Source organism: Narcine bancroftii, chromosome 1, assembly GCF_036971445.1.
Source record: "Narcine bancroftii isolate sNarBan1 chromosome 1, sNarBan1.hap1, whole genome shotgun sequence".
In the NCBI taxonomy this organism is placed as follows: domain Eukaryota; kingdom Metazoa; phylum Chordata; class Chondrichthyes; order Torpediniformes; family Narcinidae; genus Narcine; species Narcine bancroftii.
In genome coordinates, this window is record NC_091469.1 from 47,715,127 (window position 1) to 47,731,471 (window position 16,345).

Below are 16,345 nucleotides of genomic sequence, written 5' to 3' on the forward strand. Positions count from 1 at the left end.
CCCAGTGTCTCGCGGATGGCCGACGTGTATCCAGGGAGTAGCGGCTGCTGCTCTGTTGGTAGAGGAAGCACGTAAACTTACTTTTGGAGGAAAGATGACTGTGTACACCTCCCATTCTGTGAGTGTTTTATTAACACAAACTGCCCATCGATGGCTGACTGATTCTCGCATATTAAAGTATGAAACCATTTTAATGGTTGGAGAAGATTTACAGTTTGCAAAAATTAATAGCTGCAACCCAGCTCAGTTTTTATACGGCAGTGAAACAGAGAAAGAGGTGGAGCATGACTGTGTCGAGTTGACAGATCTTCAGACCAAGACCCGAGAAGACCTTTGCGATACTCCGCTGGGAGAAGGATATGAATTCTACATTAATGGCTCCGCCAGATGTGTTGACGGAATGAGAAGAAATGGGTATGCTATAATAGAAGGAAATACTTGGAAAGTAGTAGAATCCACGAGACTACCCGGAAGCTGGTCAGCACAATCCTGTGAACTATATGCCTTGCAGAGAGCCCTCAGAATACTGGCAAAGAAAATTGGAACGATTTACACAGATTCCAAATACGCATACGGGGTAGTGCATACCTTTGGTAAGATCTGGAAGGAGCGTGGTCTAATTACATCAAGAAGAAAGGAATTGGCACACGAACAGATGATTTCTCTGACTTTAGAAGCCTTAACATTACCCCAAGAAATAGCAGTGGTCTACATACCAAGCCATCAAAGGGGAGATAACCCGACAGCAATTGGAAACAGACTGGCTGATGAAGAAGCCAAAAGAGCAGCCATGCAACAAGAAGTCCGTTTGCTGACTTTAATCCCAATAAGGCAAGGCATAAAGACAGCTCCCATTTTCACTGCTAAGGAAGAAAAGAACATGGATCAGCTGGGCGCAAGCCAGTTACCTGATGGAACATGGAAAACACCAGATGGAAGAATGGTTCTAAATAAAGAAATAACTCGCAATATTTTAAAACACCTGCATCATCAGAGCCACTGGGGCACCCAAGCCTTATGTGACACAGTGCTTCGAGAATATGTGTGTAAGGGAATCTACACCTTGGCCCAACAAGAGGTGCAAAATTGTTACTTATGCACAAAAATTAATAAGAAGATAATGAGGACAGGGACCATGGGAGGTCAACCATTAGCCATACGCCCTTTTCAACGTATCCAGATCGACTTCACAGAGTTACCTCAAGTTCAAAGATGGAAATATCTGTTGGTGATAATAGATCACTTTACCCGATGGGTAGAAGCCTTCCCAACAATAAATACTACAGCCTCTACAGTAGCTCGCCTCCTCCTAGAGCAGATAATCCCCAGATATGGTATAATGGATTCTATAGACTCAGACAGGGGTCCACATTTTTCTTCAAAAATCCAGCAATTGATTTGTAATGCATTACAGGTCTCTTGGAAATTACATACCCCTTGGCATCCACAAAGCTCAGGGAAGGTTGAACGTATGAATGGAACACTAAAAATCCAATTGACAAAGTTAATGGTGGAAACTAAAATGTCTTGGATAAAGTGTCTGCCCCTGGCCTTATTAAGAATTCGTACTGCCCCACGAAAAGATGTAGGGCTGTCCCCTTATGAAATGATGTTTGGGCTTCCCTTCTGGAGTACAGTTGAGGGGTGTCCCACCTTGGGGGAAGGGGATATATTTGTTAGGAACTATTTACAGGCACTGTCACGCTCTCTTACAGATTTACGAAAGAGAGGACTATTGGCACAAACACCGCCTCTAGACTTTTCTTTACACAAAGTGGAACCAGGAGACTGGATTCTCATCAAGACCTGGAAGACTGAAAAACTCCAGCCCCAGTGGGAAGGTCCATACCAAGTTCTCTTAACTACAGAAGCTGCAGCACGAACAAGAGAGAAGGGGTGGACACACGCATCCAGATTTAAGGGACCTGTAGAGGCGCCTCAGGACCCTGATACGAACTCAGATTGGACTTGTGTTCCTGGAGAAAAACCTCTTACCTTACGATTTCGCAAAAAGACTTAATTCACAATGTTATTGTTATGTTCTTTCATTTTTCTTAGTTTGCCTATGTCTTTATCAGGTGTGAAATGTAAGAAATGCAGAGATACAGTGGTCCTGTTTCAGGACCACATTTGGGGAAGAAAGGAAGGTAATTTTATTTCCCATACCTCAGTTCCTGAGAAATGCTGGGCAGAAAATACCACCCAACATCCATATACCCCTTGTGTGGAAAAAGAAGGAAATAATATGGGTCATTATATATAGATTCCTAATACCACTCCTTTCCCTCTTAACGGTTGGAAAGGTGACTCAAGCCCACCATGCCCTGATGGACTCTGGTTTTGCATACACCAACGTACTGTTCCAATGAAAAGTTACACTCCACACTTGAAATTGCCTGTCCCTTTAAGACAGCCGGACTTAGTTCGAGTCCATCCAAATAACCATGTAAGTTTCGGAAATGCAATTGGGGGAGATAACCTTTTTGTAGATCTGGCAACTAAAATTGCAGGAACTTTTAATGTAACCAATTGTTGGGTCTGCGGGGGTCCACGGATGTCAGAACAATGGCCTTGGTGGGGGGAACCCCTCAATTCATTGACCATGATTTCCCGGATTTGGACAACTAACCGAACGAGATCAAGAGAAACCTGGTCTCTCTCTAACGTCCCCTCTGGTTTTTATTGTCTCTCACGAGCCGGCAAATACCCAGTAGGAGAAAGTCCCTGCAAGGCTGTATGGATTCGCATTTCGCCTGGTGTTTTCACTTGGTTTCCTAAACCTCAGACTTGGTTCTTATCCACTGTTTTTAAAACTAATTGCCTACCCCTGTCTAATAGCAGTATTCAGTTTTGGAATTGTACCACTTCCACCATCACAGGACCATACCAATCAAATCCCGTTCTTAAAAGAGTTTGGGAAAGGGGGTATGGAGTATCCCCAAATGGATTATTCTGGGTATGTGGTAATAAAGCTTATACTCGTCTTCCCTCACAGTGGAGTGGAACTTGTTTCCTAGGAATAATCCGCCCAGAATTTTTCCTTCTACCCCACGATCACGGTCATAAATTAGGCGTGAAGGTCTTTGATACATTACATCGTCAACCCCGCTCTACCACGGTACATTTGGGACAATGGAGAGATGATTGGCCTCCAGAACGCATAATTCAATATTATGGTCCCGCTACATGGGCTCAAGATGGATCCTGGGGTTATCGTACTCCTATATATATGTTAAATCGCATAATTCGCTTACAAGCAGTCCTTGAAATTGTTACAAATCAAACAGCTATAGCTCTGCAATTACTTGCATCCCAGCAAAGTCAAATGCGCTCTGCTATATATCAGAACCGTCTAGCCCTAGACTATCTCCTAGCCACGGAAGGAGGTGTATGTGGCAAGCTTAATTTGACTAACTGCTGCTTACAGATTGATGATAATGGAAAAGCCGTTCGTAAAATCGCTGATAATATTCGTACATTGTCCCATGTACTGGTTCAAACCTGGCATCCTTTCCCACAATTTAATTGGATGGACAAATGGTTTGGAGAAACCTGGTGGCGTACCTTCTTGTGGGTCATCGGAGGTATTTTATTCCTCCTACTTATTTTGCCCTGTATTATTCCCTGTCTACGCAGCCTGGTGATTTCCATGGTCGAACAAGCTATGGAACCAGGGGGAATGGGAGACCCTGTAAGACTTTTATTTCAGCGTGAGATTAATGTATCATAAAACATTTCTCTTCCCTAGCTTAGAATCCCCATTCATATCTATACATATATTCAACACATTTTAAAGAGAGAAAGGGGTGGATTGTTATATAGAGAATTTAGGTTAAAAAGACTTAAGTTAAAATGTGATGATTAATCATAAACAGGGAAGCCAGAACGGACAGAGAGTTTACTAGCAGCCAAGGACAAAAGGATCTGCTGAATATGTTTTTTTAAACCTATCTTTTCATGGTCATAGTGAGAGACATGCAGGAGACAAAGGATTGATAAGAAGTGTGAGAAACAGAATTTAGTGTATGTAGAGTTCACAGCGTACGTAACGAACGTGATAATTAATAATGCAGTTATACTTAGAATGCTTTTGTAATACTAACCAATTAAAACAGTATTAATAAGAAGGGGAAGGGCAAATAATAAGGGTATAAAAGTCAATGCACTGTATGTATCGGGGCTTAACTGGTGAGAAACCAGTTGAGTCCAACTCTGCAGACTTGTAAATAAAGCTTGTCGTGTCATCAGTTTTAAAGAGACTCATGTGTGAGAAGTTTTATTTCTGACAATATGCATCCCTGGGTCCCAGTGTAATTTTAGATAATGTCTTCCTATTCAACTGCATCTTGGGCCTCATAGTGGAATTTAGGTCTGTCTACTAAATATGCATCTTGGGCCTCATAGTGGAATTGAGATTATGTCTTCTGATGCAACTGCATCCCTTCTTGCATCAGCTGGTCCAAATCCTCCATTACAAGGACAGTGGGTTTATTTCTGACTTTGAATAATAACCATTTCTGAACACGTTGCAATATACAAACATTCAATAAAGAGGCTGGTAAGTCTTGTATGCTTTCATAAAGGATTTGGTGTGAGGCTACCGGCACATTGAAGATGATGGCTTCCAAAAAGTGGAACAAAGTAAACTATAAGAGGAACTGAATTTATTTAGGAAGTATGTAGAGGTACAAAAAAAAAATTCAAACTATAGAAATGCAAAGTGCTTTGATTGGGGGGAGTGGGTGTGGGGGAAAATCAGGAAGGAGCTATTACAAGGGTGGCCAAACTTGCTTAACACAAAGGCCATATGATAAACTTCAGATGTTTGAGAGTTTTTACTCTAACATGCATATTTTGTTGCAAAACTTTTATATAAATATTAAGAAATACATGTATATAGTATTTATTCATGTATGTAGATTTTAAACTGCCAATTTATATTAGTTTCAATAATCAAAAAATATACATGAACATACCATATATTTTCAAAATCCTAACTGATTTTTTTTGGAAATCTCTTCCAAAGTATAGAGGCTGCCTCATTAAATATATTTAAGATTCCATAAGATAGATTTGGCATCATAGGGGAATTAACGGTTATGGGAGAAAGGTGGAGCTGGGTCCACAGCCACGTCAGCTGTGATTTCACTGAATGCAGGAGCAACTTGACAGGCCATGTGGACAACTCCTGCTCCTGTTTCTGATGTGTTTTCTTTGGGAACGCTGCTGCCACTGATCTCTGCAGATATGTGCACTATTGCAGTAACCGCAGCCAAGCACACGATGTGGGAAGCGACCCAATGCAAAGCTGCCTCCTGTGGCAGGGTAAGGCCAGGGAGCACAGAGCTCTGCTCCTTCCTGTCCCACCCTCTGCTCCCTTCTTCCCTTATCTCTGCATTGCATGGTGCTGACTCTCTTATCGGTGAGGCCAAAGCTTGCCATTGGCCACTGACAGGATCTCCACAGCTGCTGCCAGCTCCAGCTCTGCCCTGGCTTGGCGCCTGGATGAGATCCTCATTGGGGTTGGGTCTAGCCTCTCACCCGCCAAAGGGCCTGGGCAGGCACCTCATCTCTGGGGCAGGCCATGCCTCATCAGGGCTCTCCTTCTGGCTTTTCTACCACTGGGGCTGATCCCTGTGGAGGACCCTCAGCTTTGTTGAACCTCCTACCCCACAGCTCAAGTTCGTGGCATTCTGCTGTGATGTGTCTCAGCCCGAATGAGGAGAACCTGACTCTGCCATGCAATCCTTGCTCCGCTCCTCTGCAGGGGCATTTCCTCCAGTGCTTACTCCCTCTCCCCTCTCCTTTTCGCATAGCCCAGGATGTGACCTTCCTGTAACCCCCTGGTCTGCCTCCAGGGATTCTGAGTGTCTCACGGTGGCTTCAGGAGCGCTGGTATCTCCTTTAGCCAACAGATTTCCATGAGCCACACATTACATATCAACCAGCCGCACGTGGATTGAGAACCACAGTTTGGCCACCCCTGAGCCCTTTGGCCCTCGATGTTGTGCTGACCTATATATTTCTTCCAAAATTTAAAAAAAAACTCTTACTACCTCAGAACCATCTATTTTTCATTTATCCATGTGCTTGTCTAAGAGCCTTTTAAATGTCCCAAATGTTTCAGCCTCCAGCACAATCATTGGCAAGGCATTTCAGGGACCCACAACTACCTGTATGAAAAAAAGTATCCCTGATGTCTCCCCTAAACTTCACTCCCATAACTTTGTACAGATGTTCTCTGGTGTTTGCTACAACCGCCCTGGAAAAAGGCACTGGCTGTCTATCTTATCTATGCCTCTCAATCTTGTTAGACATCTTTTAAGTCCCCTCTCATTCTTACGGCTAAATGAGAAAATTCCTAGCTCTGCTAACCTTGGCTCACAAGACTAATTTTCCAATCCAGGCAATATCCTGGTAAATATTCTCTGTATCTTCTCCATAGCATCCATATCCTTCCTATAATGAGATGATATATCCTTCCTATAATGAGATGATCAGAACTGTACACAATATTCTAAGAGTGGTCTTATCAGAGGTTTGTAGAGTTGCAACATGACCTCTTTACTCTTGAACTCAAGACCCCTATTAATGAAGCCCAGCATCCCATAGCTATCCTATCAACCTGTGCAGCGACCTTGAGGGATGTATGGATTTGGACTCCCTGGTCTTCTCCACTGTTATGTATCTGCCCACTAACCTTGTACTCTGCTGTCAGGTTTGACCTTTCAAAATGACTCACTTATCCAGAGAGAACTGCATCTAGGTCTTCTTCGCCCAACTCTGCATCCTGTCTATATCCTGTCTATATCCTTTTGTAACCTATGACAACTTTCAACACTATCCGCAACTCCTCCAACCTTCGTATCGTCCATAAACTTACTGACCTCCTCATTTTAAAAAAATACTTTATTTCAATTTTGTGGTCAAACAAGTATCAAGAATTAACTATTGCAAATACATAAAATGAAATGAAAAAAACAATGATACAAGGTTGTGCATATTTCCAAAAAGCCCCATCCCTTCTCCCTCCTCCAAACAAAACCCCAAGATAGAAAACTGAAAAGAAAGAAAAAGAGAGTGAATAAAAGAGATAAAAAGAGAAAGAGAGGAATTGTCAGGATCCGGGATCCATTTCAGAAAATCTAACATTTTTTTTGCCAGGATCTCAAATAAATGAAAGAACAAGGACATAAAACTCAGGAAACGAAAAAAAATCTTAAATATTGTGCAAATATGGCTGCCATACCTGCAAAAATATATTATACTTCTTCCTTAAATTGTAAGTAATTTTCACCAGGGGAACACATCTATGCATTTCTGCCCTCCAATGGCAGAGGGCAGAAATTCCCCAGAGGGGAATCAGACTTCCAAGTAACCGCAACATATTTCCTGGATATCTCCAATGCAATTTTAAGAAATTCTAATTGGTACTTAGGCAGTCTCATTTTAGGTCCTAGGAGAAACAATTCTGGACTTTGTTTCCTAATAATCTGGACTAATAAAATGGTTCCCGTTTCTTCCCTGCAACTAAAACATTTATCAGATATATTATAATTTAATTTATGGAACTTTTGCAGGGTAAGATAATAGCTGATGCAAAAACTTGTATTGCACTAATCTATATCTTACATTAATTATATTGGTCACACAATCCTGACATAAATCGGATCAATTCTTATCACCAGTACTAATATTCAAGTCTGATTCCCATCTTTGTTTTGATTTATATAACTCCCATTTAGGAATGCCCGATTGAAGTAAAGAATACATTATTGATGTAAACTTCATTGTGCTTCCCTTTTGATTCAGAATCTCCATTATTTATATTAAAAATATCACCAATAGCAGGGGTCCCAGTACAGATACCTACAGAACTTCACTAGTCACTGATCACCAGGCAGAATATATTCCGTCCACTAATACTCTCTGCTTTCTACAGGCAAGCCAATTCTGAATTCATACAGTCAAGGTTCTATTGATCCCATTAATGACTTTCTGAAAGAGTTTTTCATGGAGGACCTTTACAAATGCCTTACTAAAATCCATGTAGACCACATCTACCACCCTACCTTCATCAATTTATTTTGTTAACACCTCAAAAAACTTAATTAGGTTCATGAGGCATGACCTTTTCCTCATAAACCTCCTGATTATCCTCAAGAAGATTGTACTTCTCCAAATGCTCAGAAATCTTGTCCTTAAGAATCTTCTCCAATAGTTTGATGCAAGACTCACTGGCCTATGATTCCCAGGACTGTCCCCATGAACTTTTTTTAAACAAGGGGACCATATTTGCCATTTTCCAAGCTACTGACACCTCATCTGTGACCAAGGAGGGTGCAAAGATCATCCACAATGGTCCAGCTATCTCTTTCATCTCTTCCCACTGCAACCTGAGTAAATCTCATCTGTCCCCAGGGACTTATCAATGTTAATATCTATAAGAAGATCCAGCACTTTCTCTATTCTAATCTTGACCTCACCTTGACCAAAGTTCTTTTCTCTGTTGAATACTGAAGGAAATTATTCTTTTAGGATCTCTCAACCTCCTCCACCTCCTGACAAGTTGCCTGTTGCCTCTTTTATCCTGAAATGTCCCTACTTTCACTCTCTTCATCCTTCTGTTCTTCATCTACATATAGAATGACTTGGGGTTCTCCTTAATCCTACTTGCCAAGGCATTTTCATGCCCCCCTTCGAATGCTACTAAATCCTTTCTTAAGTTCCTTCCTGGTTACAATATAATTCTCATGAGGACCTCCTGTTTTTTGCTTCCTAAATCTAATGTAAGCTTCCTTCTTTCTTTTAACTTGCTGTGTCATTTGCTTTGTCAACCCCTGTTCCCTTTTCTTATAATCTTTTCCCTGTCTCAGTGGAACAAACTATCCAGAACCCACACAAATGGACCCTAAACATCCTCCATATGACTTCTGTGCTTTCTCCTGTGAACACCTGTTCCCATTTTAGTCTCCCTAGTTCCTGCCTCATCCTATTGTAAATACCCTTCCCTAATTAAACACTTTCCCATTCTGTCTGCTTTTATCCTTGTTCATAACGATGCTAAAGCTCAGGGAGTTGTGGTCTCTATCACCAAAATGCTCCCCAACTAAGAGATCTGTCATCTGACCAGGCTCATTATTCAGTAATAGATCCAGTATGAGCCTCTCTAGTCGGCTGATCCACATACTGCGTCAGAAATCCTTCTTGGACATAGCTGACAAATTCTGCCTCATCTATCTGTCTTGCACTAAGGAGGTATCAGTCAATATTTGGGAAGTTGAAGTCGCCCTTAACAACAACCTTGAAATTTCTGCACCATTCCAAAATCTGCCTACTTATCTAATTCCTCAATATCCCAAGGACTATTTGGGGGCCTATAGACTACTTCCAGCACACTGATGCTCCCTTCCTATTTCTGACCTACTCACACTGACTCAGTTTACACTCCCTCTATAATGTCCTCCCTTTCTACAACCATAATACTATCCCTGACCAGTAATGATACTCCCATCCCCCTTTTACTCGCTATCCTATCCCTTTTAAAACACCTAAACCCTAGTACTTGTATCTGCCCTTCCTCCAGCCATGTCTGTAATAGCCACAAAATCACAATTCCACATTCTAATCCATGCTCCATCTCCTTTATTCCTAATATTCCTTACATTGAAAGAAACACATTTCAAACTCTTCCACTGACTACATTTATGCTTCCATTTCTGCCTGTCCTTCCTCACAAACCCACAACACATGGGATCATGCTAGAAAGGAAAATCTAGGTTGATGAGAACTGTGTCTTTAATAATGTGCAAAGGATAAATATAATGACAGTTTGAACTGAAATTTTAAATAATCTTGTTCAGGAAGGTTATATATTCTAAGGAACTGAAAACAGTTAGCAAAATCTTTCATTCCAATAGAAATAAACCTTCAACTCCTTTTGTCTATGTCAATCATCATTCTTATACTAATAAGACCATCAGGTATAGGAGCAAATATAGGCCATTCAGCCCAGAGTTTGCTCCACCATTCAATCATGAGCTGATTCATAATCGCCACTCAGCCCCACTGCCTGTTTTTTCCCCATAACCTTTGATGCCCTGGGTAATCAAGAACCTATCAATCAAGGCCACAGAGAGTTGTAAACTCGGCCAGCATCTTCATGGGCATTAGTCTTTACATCATTACGGATATTTTTAAGAGGCAAAGTAGTTTCTATCATTAAGGACCCTCACCACAAAGGCCATACTCTTTTTTCATTACTACCATCAGAAAGGAGGTACAGGAGCCTGAAGACATATACTTAATGTTACAAAAACAGCTTTATCTTTTCCACCATCAGATTTCTGAACAGACAATGAACATCTGGGCACTACCTCACTTTTTCTCCTTTTCAAACTAATTAATTTTTAAAAAAAAAAATCCTGCATTTAGGAATTATAATTTATAGGAATTTTGTACCTGTAATACACAATACTGCTGCAAAACAAAACAACAAATATTGTGATGCATACTCATGACAATAAACCTGATTCTGATCTCTGCCTGAAATACACCCAATGACTTGACCTGCACAACCACCTGTGACAATAATTTCCACAGATTTACCACCTTTGGGTACAGAGATTCCTCGGCATTTCTATTCTAAGTGGATGCCCTTCAAATCTGAAGTTGTGCCCTCTTGTCCTAGAATCTCCCGCCATGGGAAACAAGTTTTCCACATCTACTCTGTCCATGCCTTTCAACATTTGAAATGTGTCAATGAGATCCCCCATTCTCCTGAGGAAAGGCCAAGGCCTGTCAAATGTTATGACCTTCCTCTGATCCCTCGAGAATGTCAACACATTCTTTCTTAACGAGGAGCTTAAAAACTGCTTACAAAACTAAGCGAGGTCTCACCAGTACAGTCTCAACATCACATCCCTCCTGTAATATTCTAGAAATTAATGCTAGCATTGCATTTGCCTTCTTCACCATCAACTCAACCTGCAAGTTAACCTTCAGGGCATCTGTGAATTTTCTATTTTCTCCCTTTTAGAAAATAATTTGGCCATTTATTTCTTCTACAAACTGCATGACCGTACACTTCCTGACATTGTTGTTCATGTTCTTCTTCTCTGCCCATTCTCCTAATCTGTCTAAGTCCTTTGGCAGCCTCCCCATTTCCTCAACACTACCTGCTCCTCCATCTACCTTCATATCATCTGAAAACTTGGCCACAGAGCCAATTATTCCAAATTTAATTAATACATTACATAAATAGAAGCAGCCCCAACATCAACCCTTGTGGAACACCACTAGTCAAGTAAACTTTATTTATCGTTCATACCATGCTCGCACGTTTCTCCAGGACCATGGAGCATATTTACATAGATACAAGTTAGGAAAGCAGTTAACAGATTAAAATATTAAGGTATTAAGTCGTATACACTGAAAGTCCATGGTACACTATGCACATCTGTACTGGGAGTTCAGGAGCCTGATGGCTTTGGGGGAAAAAGGTCTTTCCCACTCTGGACGTTAAGGGCCCGAGTGCTTCAGTACCTCCTGCCAGATGGCAGAAGGGAGAACAGCTTACATGCAGGATGTGAGGAGCCTTTCACAATGTTTATTGCTTTCCGCCTACATCCGAGTGTAGTAGATGTCCTCCACGCTAGGAAGATGTTTCCCAATGGTCTTTTTCGCTGACTTCACTATCCTCTGGAGGGTCTTGTGGTCCAAGATGGTACAACTTCTAAACCAGGCAATGATACAGTGGCATAGGATGCTCTCAATACATCCTCTATAGAATTTAGTGAGGATGGAGAGCGGGAGATGGACTTTCCTCAGCCTTCACAGGAAGTAGAGGTGCTGCTTGGCTTTCTTGGATATGGTGCTGGTGTTAGGGGACCAGGTGAGGTTCTCCACCAGGTGCAAACCTAGGAACTTGATACTATTGATGACCGCAACATTAGAGCCGTCAATGGTCAGCAGAGCATGATCTCCCCAGGCCCTCCTGAAGTTGACAACCATCTCTTTTGTGTTTTTTTTCAAATGTTCTGCACTTCATCTCTGAATGCTGCCTCCTCGTTCTTACTGATAAGGCCCATCACAGATATGTCTTCAGCAAACTTGATGATGTGGTTCGAGCTGTGTTTGGCTGCATAATTGTGGGTCAGCAGAGTGAACAGCAGTGGACTAAGCATGCAGCCCTGGGTTGGGGGGGGGGGGGGCCGTGTTCAGTGTGATAGTCTTGGATGTGCTGTTTCCAATCCGGACAGCCTGAGATCTCCCTGTCAGCAAGTCAAGAATCCAATTGAAGAGGGAGGTGTTGAGCAACTAGCAACCAACCAGAATACGATTCCAGTATTCCAACTCTGCTTCCTGCCAATCAGCCATGCTCTACCCACATTAGCACGTTTCCTGTTAAACTATGGGCTCTTATCTTGTGAAGCAGCCTCATGTGTGGCACCTTGTCAAAGGCTTTATGAATACCCAACATCCATTGCATCTCCTTTATCTAGCCTGCTTGTCATTTCTTCAAAGAATTCCAATAGGTTTGACAAGCAAGATTTTCCTTTAAGGAAACCATGCTGACTTTGTCCTATTTTGTCATGTGCCTTCAAATACTTTGTAACCTTATTTTTGAGAATTGATACCAACATCTTTCCAACTACTGTCAGGTTAACCAGTCTATAATTTCCTTTCTGCTGCCTCCTTTACTTCTTGAATAATTGGGTCACATTTGTGATTTTTCATCCTTCAAGACAATGCCAGATTCTATTGATTCCTGAAAGATTTATTACAAATGCCTTCACAATTCCTACAGCTACTTCTTTCAAAACCGAGGATGCAATCCATCTGGTCTGAGAGACTTTTCCACTCTTATAGACTATTCAGCTTTATGAGCATCTTCTCCCTTGAAATAGTAACTGCGCCCTTCCCTTCCCTGATACCCTTGGACATTTAGCTCATTGTCAATGTCTTCCACAGTGAAGACTGATGCAAAATACTCATTCACCTCCTATGCCATCACTCATCATTTCTCCAGCGTTATTTTCTAGTGGCCCTATATCTACTTTTACCCCTTTAAATCCCACTTACTTGTATTAATTCAATTTCTCCATGCTCCACTCATTCAAGTTCCTGACCAGATGCCTCTTCAGCATTGCTACTGTTCCTGCCTCCAACACCTCCTTTGGCAGTCCATTTAATTTATCAGCTACCCTACAGATTTCCTTTAAAGTTCCTCCCTCTCACTTTAAACCAATGCTCCCTGGTTTTAGACATACCTGCCATTGGAGACAGACACACAAGCTATTAACTTTATATATGCCTCTAATGATTTTATATACCTCCTTCGCTCTTGGGAAAACAGACTCTGTCTATTCAATCCCTCTTCGTAATTCAAGCCCTCCAATCCAGACAACATTCCAGTGAATCTTCTGTGTACCCATTCTACTTTAACCACATTCTTCCTATAGTAGAAAGGAGGGATAGGTTATATTATCAAGATAAATCAGAGTGAAGTTTGTTCATTTTAAGACTCTTAAAAGATTACGTCAATCACAAACATTTGCTTCACATGATATAGAACAGATACAGCATTTGTTCAAAATGGGGATTATCAGGAGATATTAATTTAAACCAATAGCTTTGGCAGATAAGGAGTTTGTCTTAGCCAATGGATGTGGCCTTATTAATTAGCTAGAGCTTCTGTATGAAGTTGCAACTTTAAGATTTGCACAAGTGCAGATCTATTGGACAGCAATGCAGAAAAGATAGGGAGCTTGCAGCCCAGGAATTTTCAGGAAAATACCAACATGGGTGTAATGAGATTCTTTCAAGGCCCACATATATTTTGATGTGCAGACCCCAGAACTGAACAGATTCTTGGACTCTGATAATATCTCCTTTTTGAATTCTGCTTGAGATAGGCCAACATTTCTATACTTTGGTAATTGTATTTTGTACTTATCATTAACCTTAAATGAGTTCTGTGCTGGGGAATTCTTTTAAATATATAAAAATAATGGACCAAATTCATAAGTTCTTTGCTTTAGAAATATCCAACACTGGTGGTTGACAGTCATTTGAGGGCAAGGAATAGAGAGGTTCTGTGCTATATTAAGCTAAAATGGCTGACTGATATCTACCTCCCAATTCAAGCAATCTTCCATTTATTTAATATAAAACTACTAAACAAACATATCACAATACTTCAACCTTAATCCAAATACATGGGTATTTTAGATAAAAAAAGGAAAACCAAAAAAAAGAAAAGCCTCCTCTAAATTCCCCCCACCCACTCCCCTAACCCTCTACAAACAAAAGAGAAAAATAAAAAAGGGACAAGAAAACCACAACAGGAGCACCTCACTTTCAGAGAGCGAGAGTGCGAGCACGAGCGAGAGCGAGAGAGAGAGAGAGAGAGAGCAATGAGAAAGGGAAATGTTCGAGATGCATTTAAAATGTAATATCAATAGTTTGTAAATATATGCTCCATATTTCACAAAATTTACAATATTTATCTCTTAAATTGTAAGTAATTTTCTCAAATTGAATAAAATTCCAAACTTCTGCATGCCATTTATCCATTCCCAAATCAATATCCAACTTCTTCCAAGTTATAGCTATACATTTTCTAGCTATTGCCAAAGCAATTTGAACAAATTTTAATTGATACATATTCAATTTATGTTTAATTCGTCTAACATCTCCCAGGAAAAATAACATTGGATTTTGTGGGAATCTTACTCCAGTTATTCATTCTAATAAATTAGCCAAATCAAGCCAAAAAGATTTAATTGTAAATTTAACTGCCAAGTTGAATACAAAAAAGTACCAACTTTTCATATCTAAAACATAAATCTGAATAAGTATAATTCATAATATGCAATTTTTGTGGTGTTAAATATAACTGATGAATTATATTGAACTAACCAATATCTCACCTTTATTATACTTTTCATACTCTCTCTACATATCTGAATCCATCCACGTCCATCTATTTGCTTATTTAAATCTTTGATTTATGAACTCCCTCTTTTCAAGCCTTTTGTAATAATTTATTCATCTCTGAAATAAATTCATTTACATCCCTATTACTTAGCAATAATTCTTCTTCTGCCTTTGCTGGAAAAAAATTTCTCTAAAGAAGAAATCACATTCAAATCTATCAAATGCCCTTTCAGCATCCAAAATGACTGCCACATTCAGGTTACCCCTTTTTTGAACCAAATGTATTAAACTAAGAAGCCTCGCCACTATCTGCAGCTTTCTGCCCATTAACAAATCCAGTTTGATCCACATGTATTAATTTCAGTAAATATTTTGCCAATCTATTTGCTAATATTTTAGCTAGTATTTTATAATCAACATTTAATAATGAAATTGATTTATAAGACGCTGGTTTCATTGGATCTCTATCTTTTTTCAGAATTACTCTAATAAATGCCATTAAAAAGGATTCTGGCAGAGAATGTACCTTCATGGCATAATTTAACATCCATAAATGGAGGTATTAAAAGATCTATCTTTAAATTTCTTATAAAATTCTACAGGAAATCTGACTTCTCCAGGCGATTTATTATTTTACATTGAACTCATTACCTCACTTATTTCCCTTGCTGTAAATACTGTATTCAAAACTTTCTGTTACCCAACATTCAGACTAGATAAAGTAATTTGAGATAAAAACTTATCAATCTTATTTTCATTATGTATGATTCCAAGTGACATCATTCAGAATAAAATTCCCTAAATACTTAATTTTTAATAGTCCCTGAAGGTTTTTTAACTACATTAAACTACAACTAGATGTTTGTTCAGCTTTCATTTGCCATGCTAAAACTTTAGGAGCTCTTCCTCCTAATTCATAATCTCTGTTTAGTTTTTATGAATTAATTCTTCTGTACTATATGTCTGGATAGTGTTATATTGATTTTTAAAAATTAATTAATTGCTTTTTTTCTTTTCTTCAGGATTATTTTGTAGATCTTTTTCTTTACTGATGTCCTGTTCTAATTTATTTGTCTCTATTATATATTTCTTTTTAATTTTAGCTGAGAAACTTATTATTTAACCATATACATGCTTTTAATGCATCCCAAATAGTTTTAACTTCTAAAAATAATTGAATTTGCTTTCTTACAAAAATCACAAAAATCTACTCTAATAATGCAGTATTAAATCTCCGTCAATAGGGTATATTTTCTTCCTCTAAAGTTGAACATATCAATAAAAGTGCCGAGTGATCAGAAAGTATTCTTGTTTTATACTCAACTTTTAGTAATCCTTCCTTGTAACTCTGCCAATAATAAGATAAATTTATTCTCGAATAAGGATCACATCTTTGTGAATAAAA

At 39.6% G+C, this 16,345-nt stretch overlaps 1 protein-coding gene across 4 annotated transcripts in view; it reads right to left on the minus strand.

The window, feature by feature from the left end:
- melk (maternal embryonic leucine zipper kinase) overlaps window positions 1-16,345 on the minus strand; it is a 121,406-nt gene that overhangs the window by 29,694 nt on the left and 75,367 nt on the right. For 3 of the 4 annotated variants that reach the window (XM_069925946.1, XM_069925936.1, XM_069925926.1), the window contains one exon: window positions 13,335-13,457. The exons of the other annotated variant lie outside the window; for it this stretch is intronic. In XM_069925946.1, coding sequence (XP_069782047.1) covers window positions 13,335-13,457 — 123 coding nt within the window. The remainder of the gene's footprint in view (window positions 1-13,334; window positions 13,458-16,345) is intronic. 4 annotated transcript variants of the gene reach the window in all.